The sequence below is a fragment of the Mustelus asterias genome, chromosome 8 (genome assembly GCF_964213995.1).
Source record: "Mustelus asterias chromosome 8, sMusAst1.hap1.1, whole genome shotgun sequence".
NCBI lineage: Eukaryota > Metazoa > Chordata > Chondrichthyes > Carcharhiniformes > Triakidae > Mustelus > Mustelus asterias.
The window spans coordinates 8037422-8064858 of record NC_135808.1 but is presented as its reverse complement, the minus strand read 5'-3'; the positions used below and the strand labels follow the sequence as shown (position 1 = coordinate 8064858).

The following is a 27437-nucleotide window of genomic DNA, read 5'->3' as shown; positions in this document are numbered from 1 at the left end:
ATCTTTCGGACTGTGGGTGAAAACTGGAGCACCCGGAGGAAACCCACGCACACACGGGGAGAATGTGCAGACTCCACACAGACAGTGACCCAAGCTGGGAATTGAACCCGGATCCCTGACACTGAGAGACAGCAGTGCTAACCAGTCTGCCACCGTGTTGGCCCAGAAGGGGAATCAACAACTGTGCCCATCCTGACAAGCCCCATGATAATCTTGTATGGTTCAATGAGATCCCCCCTCTTTCTTCTAAAATCTAGACAGTAGAATTGGACAGTACTCTCATCCCAGGAGCAAATGTAGTGAGGTAAAAACAGAAAATGCTGGAAATACACTGCGGGTTAGGCAGCCTTTGTGGAGAGATAAACTGAGTTAACGATTCACCAGAATTGGCTAACCTGCTGAATATTTCCAACACTTCCTTTTTATTTCAACTTTCCAGCATCTATTCTGTTATTTCTCCTGGCTTCGAAGTGACCAATATAGTTAACCCTCATCCTTTTTACTTGTCATTATCATAACCATTATCTTGCAATTGAGTCTCTGTCTAGAGATGCCGTGTTTGTGAACCCACCTCTCAAGTCACCTGGCGAAGGAGCAGTGCTCCGAAAGCTCGTGATTCCAAATAAACCTGTTGGACCTTAACCTGGTGTTGTGAGACTTCTTACCGTGCCCACCCCAGTCCAACGCCAGCATCTCCACATCATGGCCTTTTTACTTGTGACACTAATAAATAAGCTTTAAACTTTTAAGAACATGGGCGACACATTCTGAGAATAAGTGATCGGTGCCTTTGGGACTTGTAAAAGCTCTGATTGGCTTCTCCTGATTCATTTTTTAAAAAATCAACATTTTTGGGTGGCCCTTTGCTGGCTTCTAAAGCACTCCAACTCCTCGGGCTTGCTCTAACCTTAAGCTTTTTTAATCTGTTATCCTACAGTTCCCCAGTAGGTCAGAGATGGGTCATTGTTTTGCTAAATGTTTGTTTAGTAGCATGTATTCTTGTTGAATACTTTGAATCATTTCTTGGAATGTTCCCCAATGTTTATTTAGTGCCGCACCTTTCAGTCTATCGAACAATCAACCTTAGCCAGCTCTCCCCCCTATACCAATGTACTTGGCTCTGTTTAAGATTTTTGTTTGCCACTGGAGTGTGTCGCTTTCAAACTTAATCTGCAGTTTGGTTGTATTTCTCCAGTTTTGGATTTTCCCAAATGATCCTTTGCTGTGAGATTATTTTGCAAATTATTCGATCCAAAATATAGAAAGGGCAGCATGGCGGCACAGTGGTGAGCACTGCTGCCTCACAGCGCTGAGCACTGCTGCCTCACAGCGCTGAGCACTGCTGCCTCACAGCGCTGAGCACTGCTGCCTCACAGCGCTGAGCACTGCTGCCTCACAGCGCTGAGCACTGCTGCCTCACAGCGCTGAGCACTGCTGCCTCACAGCGCTGAGCACTGCTGCCTCACAGCGCTGAGCACTGCTGCCTCACAGCGCTGAGCACTGCTGCCTCACAGCGCTGAGCACTGCTGCCTCACAGCGCTGAGCACTGCTGCCTCACAGCGCTGAGCACTGCTGCCTCACAGCGCTGAGCACTGCTGCCTCACAGCGCTGAGCACTGCTGCCTCACAGCGCTGAGCACTGCTGCCTCACAGCGCTGAGCACTGCTGCCTCACAGCGCTGAGCACTGCTGCCTCACAGCGCTGAGCACTGCTGCCTCACAGCGCAGTGCTCTCTCCCTGCAACAGTGTGTTTGAGCCGACTGGGATACGCCCTGCAACGGGACATGAACTCTCAACCTTCCTGCTCTGACCTGGATGCTGCCATCCAAGCAAAGCTGACACTTGAGGCTTTTTTCTGTGTGGCTGTTCAGTTTCAAAAGAAAATGGATGTTGGCACGGAGGTGGCACAGTGGTTAGCACTGCTGCTTCACAGCGCCAGAGACCCTGGTTCAATTCCCGTCTCGGGTAACTGTCACGTTCTCCGTGTCTGCGTGGGTTTCCTCCGGGTGCTCCGGTTTCCTCCCATCATCCAAAGGTGTGCATGTTAGGTTGATTGACCATGCTAAATTGACCCTAGTGTCATGGCGATTAGCAGGGTAAATATGTGGGGTTACAGGAATAGGACCTGGGTGGGTTTGTGGTCAGTGCAGACTCGATGGGCCAAATGGCCTCCTTCTGCACTAGAATCTATGATTCTTTGACCTCTGGTTATCGATTAGCTTGCCAGGTTAAAAACTGTTTTGCCCGACTCGAGTCCCTCAGAGTTTTAAATACCGCTTCCAGTTCTGCCCTCAATCTTCGCAGCTCTGAAGAGAACAACCTTAGCTCCTCCAATCTTTACACGCAACTTAAATTGCCTCATCCCGGTATCATCCTTCGCACTGGACCTCGAAATCCTTCCCAGAATTGGACCCGTTCGCCAGTTGAGGATTAGTCAGAGATCAGCAATGGTTTAGCACGACTCCCTCGCTTTGGTAATCGATTTCCCCCCCCCCACCATTTACAAAGTCGAGGATCATATGTTTAGTTTCAGGCGACCACTCCGCCACTGTACCTGAGTTAGCGCCAGCTGCTGCCATAGCCTGCTGGGTAATCTGGTGCATGATGGTCTGCATGAATTCGGGTGTTATCCCTGGGATCTGAATGTGGGGCATGGCACCTGAACAAGAAAAGACACTGAGGTTAGAAGTCATTCTCAGGGTGTGACATTTGCACACTGGCAAACAACGCATGCTTACAGTGTAATGCTTTCATTGCAGATCACAGAATCCCTACAGTGTATAAGATGGCCATTCAGCCCATCGAGTCTGCATCAACTTTCTGACAGAGCATCTTCCCCAGGCCCTATCCCCATAACCCCACATACTTAACCCCGCTAACCCACCTAACCTGCACACATTTGGACACTAAGGGACAATTTAGCATGGCCAATAATTAAGGATCCCACGTACCCCGGACATTCTCTCTTCCACCTTCTTCCTTTGGGAAAAAGATACAAAAGTCTGAGGTCACATACCAACCGACTCAAGAACAGCTTCTTCCCTGCTGCTGTCAGACTTTTGAATGGACCTACCTTGCATTAAGTTGATCTTTCTCTACACCCTAGCTCTGACTGTAACACGACATTCTGCACTCTCTCGTTTCCTTCTCTATAAACGGTATGTTTTGTCTGTATAGCGCACAAGAAACAATACTTTTCACTGTATGTTAATACATGTGCCAATAATAAATCAAATCAAATCCACCTAACCTGCACATCTTTGGACACTAAGGGGCAATTTAGCATGGCCAATCCACCTAACCTACACATCTTTGGAGTGTGGGAGGAAATCGGAGCACCCAGAGGAAACCCACGCAGACACAGGGAGAATGTGCAGACTCCACACAGATAGTCACTCAAGGCCAGAATTGAACCCGGGTCCCTGGCACTGTGAGGCAGCAGTGCTAATCACTGTGCTAACCACTTGTTTAGCATCAAGTTGCACTTGTAAAGTGCTTTTTAACATGTAAAACAATGGCAATTGTCACGCAAGGTTTCATTCACAAAGAGATGTCAGGACATCTGAGCAAAACCCTGGTCAACGAGGTAGGTTTAAAGCAGCATTGTATAAAGAGTGAGGTAGCAGGTGGCAAGGATTAGGAAAGGACTCAAAGGCTTAGAACCGCCCCCTCCCCAGTATCCGCTGCATTCATCCTTCTAGATGGTCATATGCAACATGAATGCTACTTGCCACTCTTTTTCTGGCCTCATGTTGGAGGGAAAGTCCTTGATGAAGCAGATGGAGATGGCTGGACCCAAGACATTAAGGAACTCTTGTAGCAATGGGGAGGCGGTGGTATTGTCATTGGGCTAGTAATCCAGAGGGGACTCTGGTTTGAATCACATCATGGCAGATGGCAAAGTCTGGGGCGGCACAGCGGTTAGCACTGCTGCCTCACAGCATCAGGAACCCGGCTTCAATTCCTGCCTCAGGTCACTGTCTGTGTGGAGTTTGCACATTCTCCCCGTGTCTGCGTGAGTTTCCTCCGGGTGCTCCGGTTTCTTCCCACAGTCCAAAGATGTGTGGGTTAAGTGGATTGGCCATGCTAAATAGACCCTTAGTGCCAGGGGGATTAGCAGGACAAATACATGGGGTTACGGGGTTAGGGCCTAGGTGGGATTGTGGTCGGTACAGACGCAATGGGCCGAATGGCCTCCTTCTGCACTGTTGGGTTTCTATGAAAATTAAAATTCAATAAATATCTGGAATTAAGTCTAATGACCATTGTCAAATGTCGTAAAAACTCCTCTGATTCACTTTAATATCCTTTAGGGACATTACCTGATTTGGCCTACAAGTGACTCCAAACCCACAGCAATATGGTTGACTCTTTAATGCCCTCTGAAATGGTTCAGCAAATCTCTCAGTTGAAGGACCGAGATGATTCACCTCCAACGACCACAAGCATCTTTCTTTGTACTGGGTATGACTCCAGCCAGTAGAGATTCAAAAACTGTCTTCAGTCTTGCTCGGGCTCCTAGATGCCACACTAGGTCAAGGGCAGTTGATGCCAAGGGCAGTCACTCTGACTTTCCCTTCCTACATTCAGTTCTTTTGTCCATGTCTCGACCAAAGCTGTAATGAAGTCTGGGGCCGAATGCCCTTGGTGGGACTGCACGTTGGTGAGCATTGGATAAATGTGAGGTCATTCACTTTGGAAGCAAAAACAAAGCAGCAGATTACTACCTGAATGACTGCAAATTGGGAGAGGGGAGTGTGCAGCGGGACCTGGGTGTCCTTGTGCACCAGTCGCTGAAGTAAACACGCAGGTGTGGCAGTTGGTAAAGAAGGCAAATGACATAGTTGGCCTTCATTGCGAGAGGTTTCGAGCACAGGAGCAGGGAAGTGTTGTCGCAGTTATACAGGGCCTTGGTGAGACCACACCTAGAATATTGTGTGCAGTTTTGGTCTCCTTTTCTGAGGAAGGATGGTCTTGCTCTTGAGGGAGCGCAGCGAAGGTTTACCAGACTGATTCCGGGGATGGTGGGACTGATGTATGAGGAGAGATTGACTACGTTAGGATTGTTTTTGCTGGAGTTCAGATGAATGAGGGGGAATCTGATAGAGACTTATAAAAATTCTAACAGGACTAGACAGGGAAGATGCAGGGAGGATATTCCCGATGGGGGTGGGGGCATCCAGAACCAGGGGTCACAGGCTGAGGATTTGGGGTAGACCATTTAGGACGGAGGTGGGGAGAAATTTCTTCACCCAAAGAATGGTGAGCCTGTGGAATTCATTACCACAGGAAGTAGTTCAAAACATTGAACAAGAGGTGGCTGGATATAGCTCTTGGGGCGAATGGGATCAAAGATTATGGGGAGAAAGCAGGATTAGGCTATTGAGTTGGACAATCAGCCATGATCGTGATGAATAGAGGAGCAGGCTTGAAAGGTCGAATGCTCCTATCTATGTTTCGCTGCCACTTGACAGCATAGTCAGTGACATCTTTTCTGATGGTCAACACCACGCTGGCTAAGGACAGCAACTGACCGGATTTGTTCTGCTTTTGGTAGACAGGATACAGCTATTTTCCACACTGTCAGTGAGGTGCCTGTGTTGCTTCTGTACTGGAACAGTACAGCAATTATTAGAAAGAAAGCAACGAAAAAGAATTCTGATGAGGTAGATAGCCTCGAGTTTTGTTTCGCTTCATTTCAGTTCCCGAGTCCAATGTGGGAAAGAACAAGACTAACATTCACAATGGTGCTGACAGGAGGAATTAATAAACATTTTGACATGACCAGCTGGATTATCAGTGCAGATTATAACAGAAGGTGTTGACTGGGGGGAATCAGTGGCTGACAGCAGCACTGAGTTGCATTTCCAGTGTGTCTGCAAATCTGTAACTACTGGGTACTGGCTAGCCATGTTTTTTTTTAATATTCATTCATGCTTTGGGAATCACTGGCTAGCATTTATTGCCCAGCCTTAATTGCCCTCGAGAAGGTGGTGGTGCATTGCCTTCTTCAACAGCTGCAGTTCGCCCACAGTGCTGTTAGGGAGCAAGTTTCAGAATTTTAACCCAGCGACAGTGACGGAATGGCCAATATATTTCCAAGTCAGGATGGTGAGTGACTCAGAGGGGAACTTCCAGGTATTTGCTGCACTTTGTCCTTCTAGATGTTAGCGGTCGTGGGCTTGGAAGGTGCTGCCTAAGGAGCCTGGGTGAGCTCCTGCAGTGCTTCTTGTAGATGGTACACACTGTTGATCGGTGGTGGAGAGATTGAATGTTTGTGAAAGAGGCAGCAATCAAGCGGGGCTGCTTTGTCCTGGATGGTGTCAAGCTTCTTGAGTGCCGTTGGAGCTGCACCCATCCAGGCAAGTGGGGAGTATTCCATCATACTCTTGACTTGTGCCTTGTAGATGGTGGGCAAGCTTTCAGGAGGTGAGTTACTCGCTGCTGGATTCCTCGCTTTTGACCTGCTCTGGTAGCCACAGTATTTATATGGCTAGCCCAGTTCAGTTTCTCGTCAATGGTAACCCACCCTAACAGCACTGTGGGTGTACCTACTCCTCAGGTATCGCAGTGGTTCAAGGCTCACCATCACCTGCTCAAGGTGGCACAGTGGTTAGCACTGCTGCCTCACAGCCCCAGGGGCTTGGGTCACTAAAAGATGAGATGCTGTTCCTCGAGTATTGTGTTGGGCTTATGGGCTGAACAGTGGTTAGCACTGCTGCCTCATAGCGCCAAGGACTCGGGTTTAATTCTGGCCTCGGGGTACTGTCTGGGTGGAGTTTGCACATTCTCCCCGTGTCTGCGTGGGTTTCCTCCGGGTGCTCCAGTTTCCTCCCACAGTCCAAAGATGTGCGGGTTAGGTGGATTGGCCGTGCTAAATTGCCCCGTAGTGTTTTGGGATGTAGGTTAGAGGGATGAGCGGGGCAAGTATGCGGGGTGATGGGGATCGGGCCTGGGTGGGACTGTGGTCGGTGCTGACCCGATGGGCCAAATAGCCTCCTTCTGCACTGTTGGCTTTCTATGATTCTACGAACTAGGGATGGGCAATAAATGCTAGTTTAGCCAGCGACGCCCACATCCCATAAATTAATTTTTAAAAACTAGATCCCCTTCAAAATTCCATCGAATATAAACTGGTCCAAAACTCAGCATCTTGTCCTGTTTGCAGCAGAACCTTCCACATGTAGGTTGACATGAGCAGCCACCTATATACCCACTAATTCCCTACCAAACACCGCAGCTGATGAGCATGGCCACCTTTGCCTCGAAAGATGAACAAGGAGGATATAAATGGGCTGCCGTGTACCATGGGGTACACCAAAGTCGTGAAAGGCACTATATAAATGCAAGTCTTTCTTTGATGCTTCACCCAGACCGAGAACTTGCTCCTCAGTCACTGACCGACACGATATGGCGCGCCGGTATTTTGACGGGGAAGGGGAATGAATGCGCTGCGGTCATGAGCTAGGCCGTTACCTGGTCCGGCGTTCCCCGTGGTAGACGAGGCAGTTGCCGAAGCATTCCCAGGCGTCACAGAATCTGTTCGGAGAAAGAAAAACATAGGAAATAAAACAAGGCCGCACAGACACATTTAGTATTCATACAACTGATACTGGACAATGTCAGGCAAAAACTCAAATAGGGCCAAATGGACTGCTCCCGCTCCTTGTTCATAGAATCCCGACAGTTCAGAAGGAGGCCATTCAGCCCATCGAGCCTGCATCGACAACAATCCCACCCAGGCCTTAAGCCAGTAACATAGAAACATAGAAGATAGGAGTAGGAGGAGGCCATTCAGCCCTTCGATCCTGCTCCGCCATTCATCACGACCTTGGCTGATCGTCCAACTCAATAGCCTAATCCTGCTTTCTCTCCAAAACCTTTGATCGAATTCGCCCCAAGTGCTGTATCCAGCCGCCTCTTGAATACATTCAATGTTTTGGCATCAACTACTTCCTGTGGTAATGAATTCCACAGGCTCACCACTCTTTGGGTGAAGAAATGTCTCCTCCTCTGCGTCCTAAATGGTCTACCCCGAATCCTCAGACTGTGACCCCTGGTTCTGGAAACCCCCACCATCGGGAACATCCTTCCTGCATCTACCCTGTCTAGTCCTGTTAGAATTTTATAAATCTCTATGAGATCCCCCCCTCATTCGTCTGAACAGCGAAAACAACCCTAAGCTAGTCAATCTCTCCTCATACATCAGTCCCGCCATCCCCGGAATCAGCCCCAAGTATTTACTCTAATCCCCTCGACACCAAGGATCAATTTAGCAAGGCCAGTCAACCGAACCCACTCATCTTTGGACTGTGGCAGGATACCGGAACACCCGGAGGAAACCCATGCAGACATGGGGAGAACGTGCAGATTCCACACAGACAGTGACTCGAAGCCGGAATTGAACCCGGGTCCCTGGTGCTGAGAGGCAGCAGTGCTAACCACTGTGTCACCCCTAATGCTCATAACCAGCATGCCCCCAGTGTCACAAAAGGGGAGGTCAACCCTCTTAAGATTCACAATTAGGACGCCAGAAGGACGCAATGGGAGCAAGCCTGAAACTATTTTGTTACTCACTCATATCCCCTTGCCCTCACATCTGGATTTAAATTCAGGTCCGCGAACAGTGTTGGATAAAGGCAGCCAGGAATCACCAACGGGCACCTCTGAGCCCTCGCAATAACCGTGGGCGACCCTACCTCCTTGCAGATTCATCTGCATCATGACAACGGGCTCCATGGTTTGGTGGGTAATCCGGATGACCCGGGGATGCGGGGTCTGGGTCTGGGCCTGCGAGCCCTGGGTCTCTGGCGTTTCCCGCGGCTCCGTGCCCTGCGCCGGGGCGGCAGGAGCAGCGTTGGGGGTCGGCGGGGTGGTTGCCGCTGCCTGCCCCTCGGCGGGGTGCTGCGTCCGGTTGCCGTTGGTCGTCATGGTGACTGTTGTCCCCACATTGATCTGCTGAAAGAGCAAAAAGTTGCAATTTTAGTATCGGGGTGCCCGTGGGGCAACTGAGTAAGGTCGCAGAATAACTCACTTCCGTTTCCCTTAAAAAAAGGGTCCCCCGCCAACAGAAGTACTCCCCCCCCCCCCCCCCCCTACCCCCCACCCTTCTCCCCAACCCAAACGTTTAGGTACTCTGCCACAACCCTTTCTCCTTGGATGGAGGGACGCAAACCAGCAATCAAAGTCTCACGATTAAGGCGATTGACCACTTAAGACCGAGATTGAATCCTTATAGTGCAGGACGCCATTCGACCCATCCAGTCTGAACAGACTCTCTGATAGAGCATCCATTCAAACCCATCCCCGTAACCCCATGCATTTTCCCCTCTAAGTCCCCTAACCCACAGATCCCGGGACACGAAGGGGCAATTTAGCACTTTCAATCCACCGAACCCACACATCTTTGGACTGTGGGAGGAAACGGGAGCACCCGGAGGAAACCCACGCAGACATGGGGAGAACGTGCCGACTCCACACAGACAGTGACCCGAGGCTGGAATCGATCCCTGGCGCTGTGAGGCAGCAGTGCCAACGAGGAGATATATCTTCACTCAAGAGGGTGGTGGATCTTTGGAATTCTCTTGCTGAGAAACGCGAATGCTCAGTTGCTGAATACATTCAAATCGGAGATCAAGCGATTTTTTTGGACACCAAATGGATCGAAGGATATGGGGGGGGGGAGAGAGAAAAAGATGGGAAGGTACAATTGACACTAAAGGTCAGTCACGTCATTGAATGGAGGAGCGGGCTCGTGGACTGTATGACCTACTCCCTTACACAGGATGCAGATGGACTCTTCAAAGTCTTCCAGGGCACCCATCAATCCATCGCCCCAGTGTCCACTCTACACCTGAAAAGGAAGCCTCACGCTGACATGCAATAAGATGGCACCCACCCATCTCCTCTCATTCTTCATCTGACAATAATGTGAAGTTATTTAGAACTAAAGTTTATCTTTGACCTATTTAGGCTTTCCACCAACAGACACTACATAGTGACTGGGAGCTGAAAGACTGGTTGATTTTTGCTGCTCTTAAACCATAGTCAGAGGGTAACTAGCTCCCTCCACTGCTGCCATCTTGACTGAGATCCGTAAACCCGGCAGCAAGCAAGACTGTATGGATTCTATGATTCTAATTAATCTCGAAAAGGAGTAAAACGAGTTTCACAAGTTAAAGCTGTTCAGTTTTACGGGCTCAAAAACAGAAAACGCTGGAAAATCTCAGCAGGTCTGGCAGCGTCTGTGGGGAGAGAATAGGGCCAACGTTTCGAGTCTGGATGACCCTTGGTCAGAGCTGAGAGCAAAGAGAATCAGCAGAGAGTTATACTATGAGGATGGGGAGGAATGGGGCAAAGGGAATGTACATGAGGATACAGAAGGTGCTAAAAGTATTACGGGGCCGCTGGAAAGAACGCTGCTCGCTTCTGTTCAGGTGAAGCCGGTTCAAAAGTGTTAGCAGCCTAATGTGTTAAATTTACATACACTGGCTTCCTCAAACATTGTTTCAGTAACAGCTGAGCCTTTGTGCTGAGTGTTTGAAAACCAGACGAAGCTACTGTTTTATAAAGAGAACAAGGCTCTAGGGGAAGAAGGGGGAATTAAAAACCTAGTGCCGGTAAAAGAGATGATGAAGCTGTCAGATTATCACAAAAAAAGGAGGGGCTGAATGGCCCGTAACTTTAGGCTGAGATGGGATCCGTTGAATCCATACACTGCAGAAAGAGGGTGGCACAGTGGTTAGCACTGCTGCTTCACTGCACCAGGGACCTGCTTTCGATTCCCATCTTGGGTGACTGTCTGCACTTTCTCCCCGTGTCTGCGTGGGTTTCCTCCGGGTGCTCCTGTTTCCTCCCACAGTGCAAAAGACGTGCGTGTTAGGTGCGTTGGCCATGCTAAATTCTCCCTCAGTATACCCGAACAGGTGTTGGAGTGTGGTGACAAGGGGATTTTCACAGTAACTTCATTGCAGTGTTAATGTAAGGCTACTTGTGACACTAATAAATAAAAACTTTAAATATTTGGCCCATCAAGTCTGCACCTACTTCGAAAGAGGCCCTCCCCTTCTGCAGGAACTACATTGGTCAAAAACACTTAATATCGCACGAAATTGATCACTCACAGACGAAGGCATTTCCAGGAAGTCCCAAGCCCTGTTACTCTCTGAGCGACTGGTCTGCGCCCTTGTGCGAGATCGAAGCAGCCAGTGTGTGGCAACTCACCTGAATGGGCACAGCCTGCTGCAGCACCACAGGTGAAGCGTAATGGGACATCGGCCTCACCACGTGCAGGTGACGGGGAGTGTTGGCCGCCAGGTTACACCGGAGGTCAGACAGAGCCACAAAGGTGTTGCCCAAGAAACGAAGGGCTTCTCCCACAAGGTTGATGATCCTCTGGTCTTCTTCCCTGCCATCAATCTGCGGGAAAGAAAAGTGAGGAAGGCCACAATAAATAATGCTGCACAAACATCATTCATCTTATTTTTTTATTCATTCATAGGACATGGGCGTCGCTGGCTGGGCCAGCATATTGCCCGCCCTTTGCTGCTTGAGGGCAGTTAAGAGTCAACCACATTATGTGGCTCTGGAGTCACATGTAGGCCAGACCGGGTAAGGATGGCAAATTTCCTTCCACAAAGGGGAAGTGATGGGCTAGTAGTATTATCGTTAGGTTATGAATCCAGAAACTCAGCTAATGTTCTGGGGACCCGGGTTCGAATCCCGCCACGGCAGATGGTGGAATTTGAAATCAATAAAAAATATCTGGAATTGAGAATCTACCGATAACCATGAAACCATTGTCGATTGTCGGAAAAACCCATCTGATACACTAATGTCCTTTAGGGAAGGAAATCTGCCATCCTTACCTGGTCTGGCCTATACCAGAGGAGTAGGTTCAACACAGATGTCAGGGGGACGTATTTTACACAGAGGGTGGTGGGGGCCTGGAATGCACTGCCAAGCAAGGTGATTGAGGCGGACATGCTGGGATCATTTAAGACTTATCTCGATAGCCACGTGAACAGGCTGGGAATAGAGGGATACAAACGAATGGTCTAGTTGGGCACAGGAGCGGCGCAGGCTTGGAGGGCCGAAGGGCCTGTTCCTGTGCTGTATTGTTCTTTGTACACGTGACTCCAGAGCCACAGCAATGTGGTTGACCCTCGGGCAACTAGGGATCGGCAATAAATGCTGGCCAAACAGCGACACCTATGTCCCAGAACTGCCACCTCTCAAGCCTCGAGAGAGAGAGAGACAGAGAGCAGCTCTCAACTCTGCCAGCTTCACATATCTCTTAAGAGAATGCACGATCTAACTAGCGAAATGTACCAAATCAGAAAGAACTTAGAGGAATCAACACAGGAACTCCAAAGGTTTCCGAAAGCCACAAAACCTAGTTGTATTTTTTTTTGAGAGTGACTGAATTCAATTATTATATTTGTTGTTAATGAATGGATACTGTATTTATTTGAACAACATTCCAATAGAATCTTATTTTATTCGGTATCTTACTTGTTTAGTTAAAGTTCCTGGTTAGTTAAATAAATAAATAAATAAAGTGAGTGTCAGATATTTCTGTTCGTTATGGAGTTTAATCCGGATAAATGCGAAGTGATGCATTTTGGAAGAAATAATGTAGGGAGGAGTTCTACAATAAATGGCAGAGTCATCAGGAGTATAGAAACACAGAGGGACCTAGGTGTGCAAGTCCACAAATCCTTGAAGGTGGCAACACAGGTGGAGAAGGTGGTGAAGAAGGCATATGGTATGCTTGCCTTTATAGGACGGGGTATAGAGTATAAAAGCTGGAGTCTGATGATGCAGCTGTATAGAATGCTGGTTAGGCCATATTTGGAGTACTGCGTCCAGTTCTGGTCGCCGCACTACCAGAAGGACGTGGAGGCATTGGAGAGAGTGCAGAGAAGGTTTACCAGGATGTTGCCTGGTATGGAGGGTCTTAGCTATGAGGAGAGATTGGGTAGACTGGGGTTGTTCTCCTTGGAAAGACGGAGAATGAGGGGAGATCTAATAGAGGTATACAAGATTATGAAGGGTGAACAGTGGGAAGCTTTTTCCCAGGTCGGAGGTGACGATCACGAGGGGTCACGGGCTCAAGCTGAGAGGGGCGAAGTATAACTCAGACATCAGAGGGACGTTTTTTACACAGAGGGTGGTGGGGGCCTGGAATGCGCTGCCAAGTAGGGTGGTGGAGGCAGGCACGCTGACATCGTTTAAGACTTACCTGGATAGTCACATGAGCAGCCTGGGAATGGAGGGATACAAACGATTGGTCTAGTTGGACCAAGGAGCGGCACAGGCTTGGAGGGCCGAAGGGCCTGTTTCCTGTGCTGTACTGTTCTTTGTTCTTGTTAACCACTAAACGTTACTGAAGGACAGTTCACACCTTCCCACACACTTTTCACAGATTACCAGGTTATTCCTCTTTGGGGGGGGATTCAGTGTTACGTCTCAAAAGGGGGACAACCTCCGCATCGTAACACTGAGCATCCGGAGCTCTGTGGGGAGGGTGAATTCTAAAGACCCCTTGCCCTCAGTGAAGAAATCCCTCATCTTGGGCCTAAGCTGCCAACCCCTCGACCCTGGCCGAAAGCTTGAAGAGTTTAACCGGTAGATAAAGCTGCAGGGAGGAATAAAGCGATGTTACGGTGTTGCCGTACGTTGTTGTTGTAGTCCGCGGACGTGGCAGTGCTCAGGATCTCCTGGTACCGGTGCACGAACGGCTGCAGTCTGGCCTCCACCCTCTGGAGCTCGGTCAGAACCTCAAGATACTCTGTCGGGGACGGGTGGCTGAGAGAGAACAAGTCGTCAAACAAGTGTGAAAACTTTGAACAGCGACCCCACCCTTCTCGCCGTATCCCTCAGTTATCCTTTCTCTCAGAAAGACCCTATTGAAAATCTGCCTCAATGTCCTTCCCAAGCTATTCAATCCCATAACCTTCAGCACTAATGGGCAAGCTTCTAAATGAGAAAATTATGTCATTAAATAAGGCCTATCTGTCTCATCTTCCATCATTCCAACCCCTTCTTTTCTCAATGGCGCACCATCGGCACGGTGGTACAGTGGTTAGCAACGCTGCCTCACAGCGCCAGGGACTCGGGTTCGATTCCCGGCTTGGGTCACTGTCTGCATGTTCTCGGTGTGTCTGCGTGGGTTTCCTCCGGGTGCTCCGGCTTCCTCCCACAGTCCGAAAGACGTGTTGATTAGGTGCACTGGCCAAGCTAAATTCTCCCTCAGTGTACCCGAACAGGCGCTGGAGCGTGGCGACTAGGGGATTTCCACAGTAACTTTATTGCAGTGTGAATGTACTTGTGACACTAAAAAAAAACTCAGTTTTAAACTCGCTAGAATTTGAACTAATCTCCTGCAGCAGTTTGATCAACGTGAACTAATTACGCAGGTTATAGGCAAGATTATAATCAGCCATGGTTTAGTGAGCAGGCACTGCCACTTCTGAAACACAGGAGTATTCATGTTGCACGATTGAGCATAAAAATCAGCGCGGAGCCTCCAATACAGTACTGAGGGAGTGTCGCACACTTGAGGTGGCCTTCCTCCTGGGGTCTCCCCTGCCTGTTTGACAAAAGATCCCTGGCACGGCTTCGAATGTGCCAGGGAACAATATTCATAGAGTCAGAGCATGGAAACAGGCCCTTCGGCCCAACTGGTCCATGCCGGTCAGGTTTCCTAAACTGAACTAGTCCCATTTGCCTGCGTTTGGCCCATATCCCTCTAAACCTTTCCCACCCATGCACCTGTACAAATGTATTCTTCATGTTGTAACTGCACCCGCCACCCGCACTGAACATCACAAAAAAGGATTATAAGGTCATTCACTTGTGGCAGCTTGTTATTCACCAGTTGGCTGCTGCATTTCCGACATCTACAACAGGGATTACACTTCAATAACTACATGGCTGGTTGTAAAGAGCTTCGAGACATTCTCTGGTCATGAAAACTGCGAGATAAAGGCACCTGTCTTTTACATTTGCAAAGAACTTTAAATTTAAAAAATTCAGCTATTTTTAACCAGTCACAAACACTTTAACCTTTTCTTTATATAGTGGTAATTACAGACACCTAGAATCGATGAAGGAATTTTGCCAATTTCCAGGGGGTAAATGAATCCCTCCCCCTCCTTTTATGCCAGGCACCTTTCCACAATTAAAGAATAAAAAGGTACAGACCATTATGGGTGGCACTGTAGCACAGTTGTTAGCACCGCAGCACAGTGGTTAGCACTGCTGCCTCACAGAGTCAGGGTCCCGGGTTCAATTCCGGCCTTGGGTCACTGTCTGTGTGGAGTCTGTACGTTCTCCCCGTGTCTGCGTGGGTTTCCTCCGGGTGCTCCGGTTTCCTCCCACACTCCAAAGACATGCGGGTTAGATGGATTGGCCATGCTAAATTAACCCAAGTATCAGGGTAAATATGAGGCTTATGGGAATAGGGTGGGATTGTGGTCGGTACAGACTTGATGGGTCAAATGGCCTCCTTCTGAACTGTAGGGATTCTATGATTTAAAAAGGAGATTTGCATTGACTTGATATGGGGTAATTGGCTAAATAATTTGTTTGGGAGATGCTGGTTGCGGGATAATTATCGACCAGGAGACCAGACAGAACTAACCCACCCCTCCCCCTCTTAGAAGAGTCTTTTAAGAGCAGGGTCTTTTCCGCCCACTCAAGACCTTGGCGTGGGACTTAACCAACTACCTTCTGATCCGGGAGATGAGTGATCCAGCAGCCAGCCTTGGCCAACACCTCACGGTAAGAATCCTCATGTCCTACACTTTCCCTTCCATTTAACCTTTTACACATAAAGCATGTGGAGAGAGAAGTCCTGAATGAGCTGACCCGTCGATAAGCTTTGCAGCCAACACTTACTTGGGCCCAGGCGGTGCTTCTTCGGTCTGCGTGGTAGCAGAGGATGATCCCACGTTGGGTTCAGTGGCTGTCGCTGTGCTTGTCGTCTCCTGCTGGGAGCTACCCTCCGCTGCAGCTTCTGGAGGCGGGGCACTTGCAGCTGCTTGGGGCTCTGAGCTGGCCGTCTCCATGGTCTCGGCTGCGACCGGTGCGGTTGGTGCCACAGTTTCTCCTGTCATGCTTGCAGCCCCCACGGGGCTCTGGGCTGCCTCCTGCGGAGTGCCATTGGTATGACCCTGGGAAAGGTTTCGAAGGACAGGGCTTTACTTACAAAAAACAGAGTGGACAATACTTAACCGAAGATTTGTTTGAAGTGGTTTCAAATCACACGAATGAAAGGCAGCCATTTTTATTCCTCTGATTTGTTATCCCTCGCAATGATCTTACCACTTCTCTATATTGTTCGAACATTCTCACTTCTCAAGCAAGAATGAAAGCTCAGAGACTTGTTCATGTTAACTCAGTTTCTCTCTCTCTCTCACCACAGAAGCTGCCTGACCTGCCCTAGGTGTTTCCAGCATTTCCTGCTTTCATTTATAAGGACGGTGCTGAAATGAGGGATCTCCGTTATAAAGGACAAAGAAAAGTACAGCACAGGAACAGACCCTTCAGCCTTTCAAGCCTGTGCCAATCATGATGCGCAAACTAAACTAAAAAACCTTCTGTCCTTATTTGGTCTGTATCCCTCTATTCCCTCCCTATTCATGTACCCATCCAGATGCCTCTTGTTAATGTCCCTGCTTCCACCGCCTTCTCTGGCAGCGCGTTCCAGGCACCCGCCACTCTCTGGGTGAAAAACATCCCCCGCACATCTCCATTAAACGTTCCCCCTCTCACCTTGAACCTGCGCCCCCTTGTAATTGACACTTCCACCCTGGGGAAAAGCATCTGACTATCCATCCACTATCTATGCCTCTCATAATTTTGTAGACCTCTATCAGGTCTCCCCCTCAGTCCTTCCAGTGAAAACAATCCGAGTTTATTCAACCTCTCCTCAGAGGCAACACCCTCGCAACATCCTGGTGGATCTTCTTTGAAATCTCTCCAAAGCTCCCATGTCCTTCTGGTAGTGTGGCGACCAGAACTGCACGTAATGGTCCAAATGTGGAGAAGCTGGGATTGCTCTCCTTGGTGCAGAGATTTCAAGGGGTGATTTGATATGGGTTGCTCAAAATCATGGGCTGTGTTCATAAAGTAAGGAAAAAATGGACTTGTGGCAGAAGGGTCAAAGAACACCGACTTAATGTGATTGGCAAAAGGAACTCTATGTAACAGGAGTGCCTATGTTGAGGGAAAAAATGTTTGTCGTGAGTTGTGATCTGGAATCCACCGACTGAAAGGAGTAACTTTATAAAGAGGATTGGCTAAAGACTTGAGGGAAAATAATTACAGGACTCTGCGCAAGGAGCCAGGATTTGGAACTAATTGGATAGTTCTATCAGAGTATGATGGAGCGAATGGCCTCCTCCTGCACTGTATCATTCTATGATTCTGGTTTGGTTTGCAGCACCTTGCTTTTGGTCCCGAGCATCTCTCTCTGTCTTTAAAAGTGGTTAGCACTGCTGCCTCACAGCGTCAGGGACCCGGGTTCAATTCCAGCCTTGGGTCACTGTCTGTGTGGAGTTTACATGTTCTCCCCGGGTCTGTGTGGGTTTCCCCCGGGTGCTCCGGTTTCCTCCCGCAGTCCAAAGATGTGTGGGTTAGGTGGATTTGGCCGGGTAAATATTTGGGGTTACAGGGTAAGCCTGGGTATGAGCCGGCACAGATTCGATGGGCTGAATGGCCTCTTTCTGCATTGTAAGGATTCTATGATGCTGTCTCTATGGTATTCTGGTGAAGTGCAAGGCACCACAAAAAAACTCCAAAAGTTCGCCTGAAACTTTAAACACCTTTAACCAAAATCATTTCCACCTGTTTAATTTTAAGGCCCCCTAATTTCAGACTGCAAAAGGGAAAAAAAAACAAACCCAAAGTAATGATGGTTGGCCAATGAGACAGTGACAGGGGGTAAACGCCATATCGCTAACACAAGGAGTGAAGGCAAGGGGGCCTAAACAGTAGCAGCGGGGAGGGAGCCATTGGTGAGATAGAGCTCCAGGGATCTGGGTCGGTCTCTCTCTTTGCTTTATAAGATATTATTACAGTCTGATAATAAAATTAGAATGTGGAGATGCCGGCGTTGGACTGGGGTAAGCACAGTAAGAAGTCTCACAACACCAGGTTAAAGTCCAACAGGTTTATTTGGTAGCAAATACCATAAGCTTTCGGAGCGCTGCCCCTTCGTCAGATGGAGTGGTTATCTGTTCTCAAACAGTGCAAACAGACACAGAAATCAAATTACAGAATATTGATTAGATGCAAATCTCTACAGCCAGCCAGGTCTTAAATGTACAGACAATGTGGGTGGAGGGAGCATTCAACACAGGTTAAAGAGATGTGTATTGTCTCCAGACAGAACAGCCAGTGAAATTCTGCAAGCCACGGAGACCTCAAACAGACCACTGTCCGCAGCAAACTACCCAGCCTTCAGGAGAACAGTGACGACGACACCACACAACCCTGCCACAGCAACCTCTGCAGGACGTGCCGGATCATCGACACGGGTGCCATCATCTCACGTGAGAACACCATCTACCAGGTACACGGTACCTACTCTTGCAACTCGGCCAACGTTGTCTACCTGATACGCTGCAGGAAAGGATGTCCCGAGGCATGGTACATTGGGGAAACCATGCAGACGCTACGACAACGGATGAATGAACACCGCTCGACAATCACCAGGCAAGACTGTTCTCTTCCTGTGGGGGAGCACTTCAGCAGTCACGGGCATTCAGCCTTGGATCTTCAGGTAAGCGTTCTCCAAGGCGGCCTTCACGACACACGACAGCGCAGAGTCGCTGAGCAGAAACTGATAGCCAAGTTCCGCACACATGAGGACGGCCTAAACCGGGATGTTGGATTTATGTCACATTATCAGTAACCCCCACAGCTTGCCTCCTTGGCTTGCAGAATTTCACTGGCTGTTCTGTCTGGAGACAATACACATCTCTTTAACCTGTGTTGAATGCTCCCTCCACCCACATTGTCTGTACATTTAAGACCTGGCTGGCTGTAGAGATTTGCATTCTAATCAGTATTCTGTAATTTGATTTCTGTGTCTGTTTGCACTGTTTGAGAACAGATAACCACTCCATCTGTCGAAGGGGCAGCGCTCCGAAAGCTTATGGTATTTGCTACCAAATAAACCTGTTGGCTTTAACCTGGTGTTGTGAGACTTCTTACAATAAAATTAGAAGCCAGACCAAAGGAGAAATGAGATTGCCAGAGCCTGCTGAGGCAGTAGGTGGGTAAGGAGCAAACAGTTATCAACAAAGAAAGAGAGGGATCAACATGCTCGGTGTCCAGATCACCAACAACCTGTCCTGGTCCTCCCATGCCGACACTCTCGTTAAGAATGCCCACCAACGCATCTACTTTCTCAGAATACTAAGGAAATTTGGCATGTCTGATCCGACTCGAACCAACCTTTACAGATGCACCATAGAAAGCATCCTTTCTGGTTGTATCACAGCTTGGTATGGCCCCTACTCTGCCCAAGGCCACAAGGAACTACAAAAGGTCGTGAATGTAGCCCAATCCATCACACAAACCAGTCTCCCATCCATTGACTCTGTCTACACTTCCCGCTGTCTCGGGAAAGCAGCCAACATAATCAAGGACCCCACGCACCCCGGACATTCTCTCTTCCACCTTGTTCCTTCGGGAAAATGATACAAAAGTCTGAGGTCACGTACCAACTGACTCAAGAACAGCTTCTTCCCTGCTGCCATCAGACTGTTGAATGGGACTACCTTAGATTAAGCTGATCTTTCTCTACACCCTAGCTATGACTGCAACACTACATTCTGCACTCTCTCCTTTCCTTCTCCCCTATGTTGTCTATGAACGGTATGCTTTGTCTGTCTAGCATGCAAGAAACGATACTTTTCACTGTATCCCAATACATGTGACAATGATAAATCAAGTCAAGATCGCTTGAGGTATATCTCGCCAATCCAAGAACTCCCATTTACTCCTACTCTCTAACCCTTTAATCATGCCACCATTTTATCTTTCATACCGCGCACTCTTCAATGCATTTCTCACGGCTGGCACTCGCAGCAGTCACCACTGCATTCGACTGACATCCCGACTGCAACACGGTCTCCTCTAGAAAGGAAGACAGTTTAAATAGAGAGTTTCTCTGAGACGCCTCACCTCCAGTCTGTTCAGGATCCCTTGGATGTCTCTCAGCATGTGCTGGGCCAACACCAGGCGAACTCTCGGCTCACTCTGCGAAAACAAAAAGACAAGTATCATCAGCAGGGATCTTCTCAGTGCCCCCATCTCCCCGAGGCCTAGATTCCCCTCTGCCACGTCCCCGCACTGATGGAGATTGAAGCTACGTGTTACTGTACATGGAGTCCGGTGTATGTAAAAGCAAGTGCTCTACAAGCACGAGACAATCGGATTCTGATAACCGTGGAAGTCAGATTGATATTTGTCCTCCTCACACCGTGCTCAGAGAACGAGCACGGAAAGTAAGTCTGCTCTTCAAGGAGGACAATGCCCCCATTGCATTAATAACAAATCAGTAGAACTTCATCATTTCGTTCTGGCCTAGTCACAAAGCACTTTTAATTTTAAGCATCGCAGGGAAATCCTCCCGTTCCGAGACATTCGGCGACAAAGCCATGCGGTGTGCGAGGGGACATCTGTGACAACAGTGGCTTTCGGAACACCCCGAGTCACCTCTTGCCCAATAGCAATAACGGCGATGGTGGCACTGATAGGCATGCGGCCTCCTAGTGTCTGTATAGTGCACAAGAAACAACACTTTTCACTAATACATGTGACAATAATAAATCAAATCAAGCCCGAATCCACCGAGTGAGCTTGGCCACTATGCCTCCAGCTGGTAAAGAGCTAAACCGGCTGTAGGCGCAGTGCCGTTTCCACTGCAGATTTGCCTCCCAAGGCGAGTGGAAAATGGCCCTCCAATTTCTTAGTAAAAGGGCAATGGCTGATTGGGGGTGGGTGAAGGGAACAGGGAATGGGAAATGCATTAGGTCTGTATAAACCTGCGGGAAAACCAACACAGTCACAGCAGAATTTTCATCCAATTACCTGTGAATATACAGCACAGAAACCAGCTGGGAGGTATACACTCTTATTTATGCTCCCACCCTACACTTCATCTCACCCGATCAGCTTCCATTCACCTCTCATTTCCCCCCCAAATACATCTATGCTACTGGGTCTCTGCACGTGGCCGCGAGTTCATGCTTTAATCACTCTCCAAAGTAAAGCTGTTCCTGTCTTTATATTGAGGGTTCATCGTTTTTGAATTCCCCCACAAGTGGAAAGATTTACTCTTCTCACACAATCTGAAAGATCTCTATTCGGTCACACGACAGCCTTTGCTTTTCTACTCGATCTTTCCCGCTGGTCACAATCTCTCACTTGGAGCTTGCACCTTCTCCAGTGCCCCCACGATTGTTGAACAAGTTGTCAAAATTGCGTTGCTGCTTCTCTTGCAAATGAAACCGTCTACACCGTGGCTAATTTCGCTACTCAGCCACTTTCTGGGAGGTGCGCAAGAAACAAAGATGCAGAAGATAGAGGCACCCCCCCCCGGCTGGTTCTACCGCACCCTTTGAGAACGCACCAGTTGTTTGTCAGCTGATCCTGGGTTTGAGCCTCCAGCAGATAGTTCATTCACCCTCCCACTGACATAAGAACGAGCCAAGTTACAGGGGAAAGCAGGGCTCCAGCTCTCTCTCCCTCTACAGCCCAGGTGAGAATGGAATCAGCTGCAAGACTGAAACCTCCCTACATCTGACGTTACATAATGCCACCACGCATCGTGACATTGAAATGCCCAATCCCTCAACAAGCGTTGCATTTTGCAAAATGTCCCATAGTATGGGACAGTTTGGACATTTCAGGCCTTCCAACCACACGTGCCTAGACATACATACGCACACATGTACACACGCACACATTTCAGTGAGATGGTCATTCCATAGAAAGCATCCTATCCATCTGTTTATCACAGCTTGGTATGGCTCCTGCTCCAGGGTCTCTCTCTCTGTTTTGTAAGACGTGGAGGGCATTTTATTATAGTCGTAATGAAATTAGAAGCCAAACCAAAGGAGGAATGAGATTGCCAGAACCTGTTGGGGCAGTGGGTGGGTAAGGAATAAACTCAACAGAGAGATCAACATTCTAGGTGTCCAGATGAGGTGTCCTGTCCTGGGCCCTCCACTCCGACACTATAGTTAAGAAAGCCCACCAACGCCTCTACTTTCTCAGGAGGCTAAGGGAAATTCAGCATGTCCACTACGACTCTCAACTATTTTTTCAGATGCAGCATAGAAAGCATCCTTTCCGGATCTATCACAGCTTGGTATGGCTCCTGCTCTGCCCAACCGCAAGAAACTACGAAGGGTTGTGAATGTAGCCCAATCCATCACGCAAACCAGCCTCCCATCCATTGACTCTGTCTACACTTCCCGCTGCCTGCGAAAAACAGCCAGCATGATCAAGGACCCCATGCAGCCCTGACACACTCTCTTCCACCTTCTTCCATCGGGAAAAAGATACAAAAGTCTACGGTGACGGACCAACCGACTCAAGAACAGCTTCTTCCCTGCTGCCATCAGACTTTTGGCTGGACCTTATATTAAGTTGATCTTTCTCTCCACCCTAGCAATGACTGTAACACTACATTCTGCACTCTATCCTTTCCTTCTGCCCTATGCACCCAATGAACGGTATGCTTTATCTGTATAGCGCGCAAGAAACTGTATCCCAATACATGTGACAATAATAAACCAAATCATTATAAGCAGAATGCAATCAGATGCTGAAGTGTTCATCCTTTTCCTCCTTCCATCCAGGGGATCAGGATAATTGTGATATTCCACCATGAGCAAGGTTGGCTAACCCAGTACAAATACGGTGGAGTGGGTGTTGGTCTGAGCCTGAATGGACCAGCACCACCACATTATCTGAAGCATTTACTCAACTCATCAAAGTCAGCATCTACATATATTCAATTCACTCTCTCTCTACATTTCAAACCAGGCTTTGAGTAAGTCCCCAAGGCCATCGGATTTCTGTTCTGGCTTGCGAGCACATCAAGTATACTTGTACACCTCGAGCACATTTCGGTAAAGATGACGCTGTCTTCTTTTTCAGGTAGAGTAACGTTACATAGAAACTAGAAGCAGGAGGAGGCCATTCGGCCCTTCAAGCCTGCTCCGCCATTCATTTTGATCATGACTGATCATCAAATTCAATATCCTGATCTCCCTTCCCCCATATCCCTTGATCCCTTTAGCCCCAAGAGTTATATCTAATTTCTTCTTGAAATCACACAACATTTTGGCCTCAGCTACTTTCTGTGGTAATGAATTCCACACATTCATCACCTTCTGGGAGAAGAAATTTCTCCTCACCTCAGTCCTAAAAGGTTTACCCCTTATCTCGTACTATGACCCCCCAGTTCTGGACTCCTCCCACCATTGGGAACATTCTTTATGAATCTACCCTGTCTAATCCTGTTAGAATTTTATAAGTTTCTATGAGATCCCCTCTCACTCTTCTAAACTCCAGTGAATATAATCCTAACCGACTTAGTCTCTCCTCATATGACAGACCTGCCATCCCAGGAATCAGCCTGGTAAACCTTCGCTGTACTCCCTCTATAGCAAGGACATCCTTCCTCAGATAAGGACACCAAAACTGCATACAATACTCCAGATGTAGCCTCACCAACACCCTATACAAATGCAGCAAAGCATCCCTATACTCAAATCCTCTCGCTATGAAGGCCAAAATACCATTTGCCTTCCTTTCCTGCCTTCTGTACCTGCGTGCTTACTTTCAGCATTGTCCTTCAGAAGTTAGGACGGGGCATTTGTTAGAGAGCGAGTTTACTTGCGTGACAAAATTAAGATTTTCAGAGGAAATGTTTGAGAACCACTCGTAAAGGTTGAACACTTGCACCAAGTATTAAGCATTCAACACTTGGAAAATAAAAGCTTACAAAAAGAATTGCATTTATATAGCACCTTTCACAACCCAAGGACTTCCCAAAGTGCTTTACAGTCAGAACTTTCGAAGTGTAACCTTTGTAATGTAAGAAAAAGCAGCGAATCTGTGCACAGCAAGCTCCCACAAACAGCAATGTGATTGAGATCAGATTTTTATTTGTTGCTCGAGGGGTAAATATTAATGGTATACTGGGGAAAACTCCGTTTCTTCGCAGTTGCATCGTGAGATTATTCACATCCACCCAAGGCGAACAGACAGGATCTCAGTTTGATGTGTCGTCCGAAAGGCTCTTATAGTCCTGCACACACTTCAGTATATACTGAAGTTTTTAGATTAAAGACTCAATAAAACTTCCTCCCAGAACACAGAAGACCAGCGAACAGGAAAGTCACTTCCAAGGGTGAGCCGAAGAGACTGGATCCCAAAAAGGTTCAGACGAACGCCGATAGGATTGACAGGAATAATGTCGAGGGGGTGTGCAACGCGACAAGTGTTTTAAAGTTTATTAGTGGCACAAGTAGGCTTACATTAACTCCTCTAGTCATCACACTCGGGTACGCTGAGGGAGAATTTAGCATGGCCTATACACCCTAACTAGCATGTCTTTCAGACTGTGGGAGGAAACCAGAGCACCCGAAGGAAACCCACACAGATACGGGGAGAACACGCAGACTCCGCAACAGACAGCGACACAAGCCGGGAATCAAACCCAGGTCCCTGGCGCTGTGAGGCAGCAGTGCTAACCCACTGTGCCACGCCAAATAGTGACTTGGCCAAACACGCAAAGTTTCACGCCAACAGCCAACCAGCTTCAACCTCCGCTGCCCTCTGTTGGATCAAATCAAACACAATCTGTCGGTAATGGGGGAAAAGCAGGATTAGGGTTTTGAGTTGGATGATCAGCCATGATCGTAGTGAATGGTGGAACAGGCTCGAAGGGCCAAATGACCTCCTCCTGCTCCTATCTTCTATGTTTCTGCAATGAAGGTGCCTAAAGTACACAAAACAAAATGGATAGCTCAGTGTCCACGTCAAATCTGCAAAAGCTAAGGTGCGGCCACAGCGCAAATATAATTCCAATGAACATTTGCCAAGTGGATGCCTGCTTCCAGAGTCTGTCAGTAAATCATCATCCAAACCTATTCTCCACCCCTACCTGTACGCCTTGGGACGCTGGGGGAATGAGCTACATGCCAACTGGGTTCACTTACAACACGCTGTGCGCAGTCTCTGCCCATTGCGTATCTTCACCCTGCACTCCAACTATAAGTAGCACTGATGACTGAGACAGAGGAAGTGTGGCCAATGGCTGGAATGGACTAAAGCGATGGACCAGGGAGGGAGAAAAAGAGGAAAAAAATAGATGGGGGGAGGGGGGGCAGTTAAAGAGAAAGGGCGGAGAATGCAAAGTTACCTGGATGGGATTCTGTTCCACATTGATGTGTACATCCACCGACGATCCATCACTCTTGAGTGCAAGGGGAAGAAAGGAAGGAAGGAAAAAAGCACCAATCACAAAACAAGCAGCCACTGCCAGCCTCGACGCACCTGTATGGCTCACCCCCACCTGGGAATTTTAGCCTATTATACCACAAGGTTAGCAGGTGGGCCCCAATACACAGGAGTAGGCCACTCGGCCCTTCCAGTCTGTCCACCGTTTCAGAAAGATCATGGCCGATCTTCCACCTCAGCTCCGCCTCCTCTCACCATCTCCCTATCCTCGATGTTTTGCAGACTAAAGAAATCAATCAATGCTTGAACTGAATTTGCTCAGCAATTGAGCACTTACAGCTCTCTGGGTTAGAGAACTCCAAACATTCGCTACCCTTTGAGTGAAGATAATTCTCTTCACAACTGTCTCAAACGGCCAACCTCTGAAAGGCAGAGTGGAATTGCCCTTCCCTTAGTTCTAGACCCCTCAGCCAGAGGAAGCACTCTTCCAGCATCTACCTGTCAACTCCCTTTAGAATTTTAGATGCTTCAATAAGATCACCTCTCACCCTTCCAAACTCCAGAAAATACGGACATCGTCCACTTAATCTCTTCTCGCAGGGCAATCCTTTGATCCGAAGGAGCAATCTCGTAAACGTCCGATGCATTCCCTCTCAGGCGAGGATATTCTTCCTCAGGTAAAGAGGCCAACTCCAGGCAGGCTTCAATGTGGCTCACGTCAGGCCTTCCTGTTCACTCGGGAGGCGGACATCTTGACACAAACGTCCAGGGCGAGTCACCGAGTCGCAGACGCATTATGTTGTGAACAATCTCTCAGGGCAACGCTCCTATGCGCTGCTCTTGTATCAACCCCAATCCAAAAAGGGAATAAGCCAACTCTAGGGGTTTCCGTTAAATGTGTGAAGCTGCTGTAACGTCATCTGTAGCCTCCCTTGCACTGCCTTGACAAAAACCCAACTCCCCTCCGCATGGGCAACAGCCAATGGGCCCTCAAAACTGATTGCATGTAACACGCTTCCAGACATATCTGGGAGACGAGAAAGCATACTGCACAAATGACTATCTGCTTCACATCATGTCTACCGCATTGTGTATGTAGTGGAAGGAGGGGACACTGTTATCACGATTTCATCAAGACTAAGGAAATTTGGCATGTCAGCTACGACTCTCACCAACTTTTACAGATGCACCATAGAAAACATCCTTTCTGGTTGTATCACAGCTTGGTATGGCTCCTGCTCTGCCCAAGGCCGCAAAGCACTACAAAAGGTCGTGAATGTAGCCCAATCCATGACACAAACCAGCCTCCCATCCATTGACTCTGTCTACACTTCTCACTGTCTCGGCAAAGCAGCCAGCATAATTAAGGACTCCACGCACCGTTGACATTCTCTCTTCCACCGGGAGAGGGTACAAAAGTCTGAGGTCATGTACCAACCGACTCAAGAACAGCTTCTTCCCTGCTGCCATCAGATTTTTGAATGGACCTACCTCGCATTAAGTTGATCTTTCCCTACACCCTAGCTGTGACAGTAACAATACATTCTGCACTCTCTCCTTCTCTCTGAACTGTCCGTATTGTGCGCAAGGAACAATACTTTTCACTGTATACTAATACATGTGACAATAATAAATCAAAGATTTCAGTGAGGTACAATGGTGCTTTGCCCCTTCTGTTGCATGTGAAAGAGCAGCACTGATATCCAGGTAGCTGAGCCCCGATCACACATATATATGCACACATAGTTTTCTACATCTTGCTTAAGCTCTCTCCACGGGATCTTGGATTGATTAAGGTTTGTTAGACCCTCAATTCCGTTAGGAGAGTTGATGACATTCTTTCATAAACAAGAGCAGCAACAGTCAATATTGTGTTTTACAGAAAAGCAGATGATAACCCCGGGTCAAACTGCTTAGCTTATTCCATGCCGAAAGACTTATACT

At 48.2% G+C, this 27437-nt stretch overlaps 1 protein-coding gene across 8 annotated transcripts in view; it reads right to left on the bottom strand.

Moving 5' to 3' along the window:
- The window catches only part of LOC144496826 (large proline-rich protein bag6-like), a 126668-nt gene that overhangs the window by 43031 nt on the left and 56200 nt on the right, over positions 1–27437 (bottom strand). For 4 of the 8 annotated variants that reach the window (XM_078217382.1, XM_078217383.1, XM_078217384.1 and 1 more), the window contains exons 6-13: positions 25456–25509; positions 20199–20273; positions 15903–16177; positions 13679–13808; positions 11223–11417; positions 8699–8957; positions 7476–7538; positions 2554–2658 (exon numbers count right to left, since the gene is read on the bottom strand). In XM_078217382.1, coding sequence (XP_078073508.1) covers positions 2554–2658; positions 7476–7538; positions 8699–8957; positions 11223–11417; positions 13679–13808; positions 15903–16177; positions 20199–20273; positions 25456–25509 — 1156 coding nt within the window. The remainder of the gene's footprint in view (positions 1–2553; positions 2659–7475; positions 7539–8698; positions 8958–11222; positions 11418–13678; positions 13809–15902; positions 16178–20198; positions 20274–25455; positions 25510–27437) is intronic. The other 4 variants (XM_078217386.1, XM_078217385.1, XM_078217387.1 and 1 more) reach the window with 2 other exon arrangements.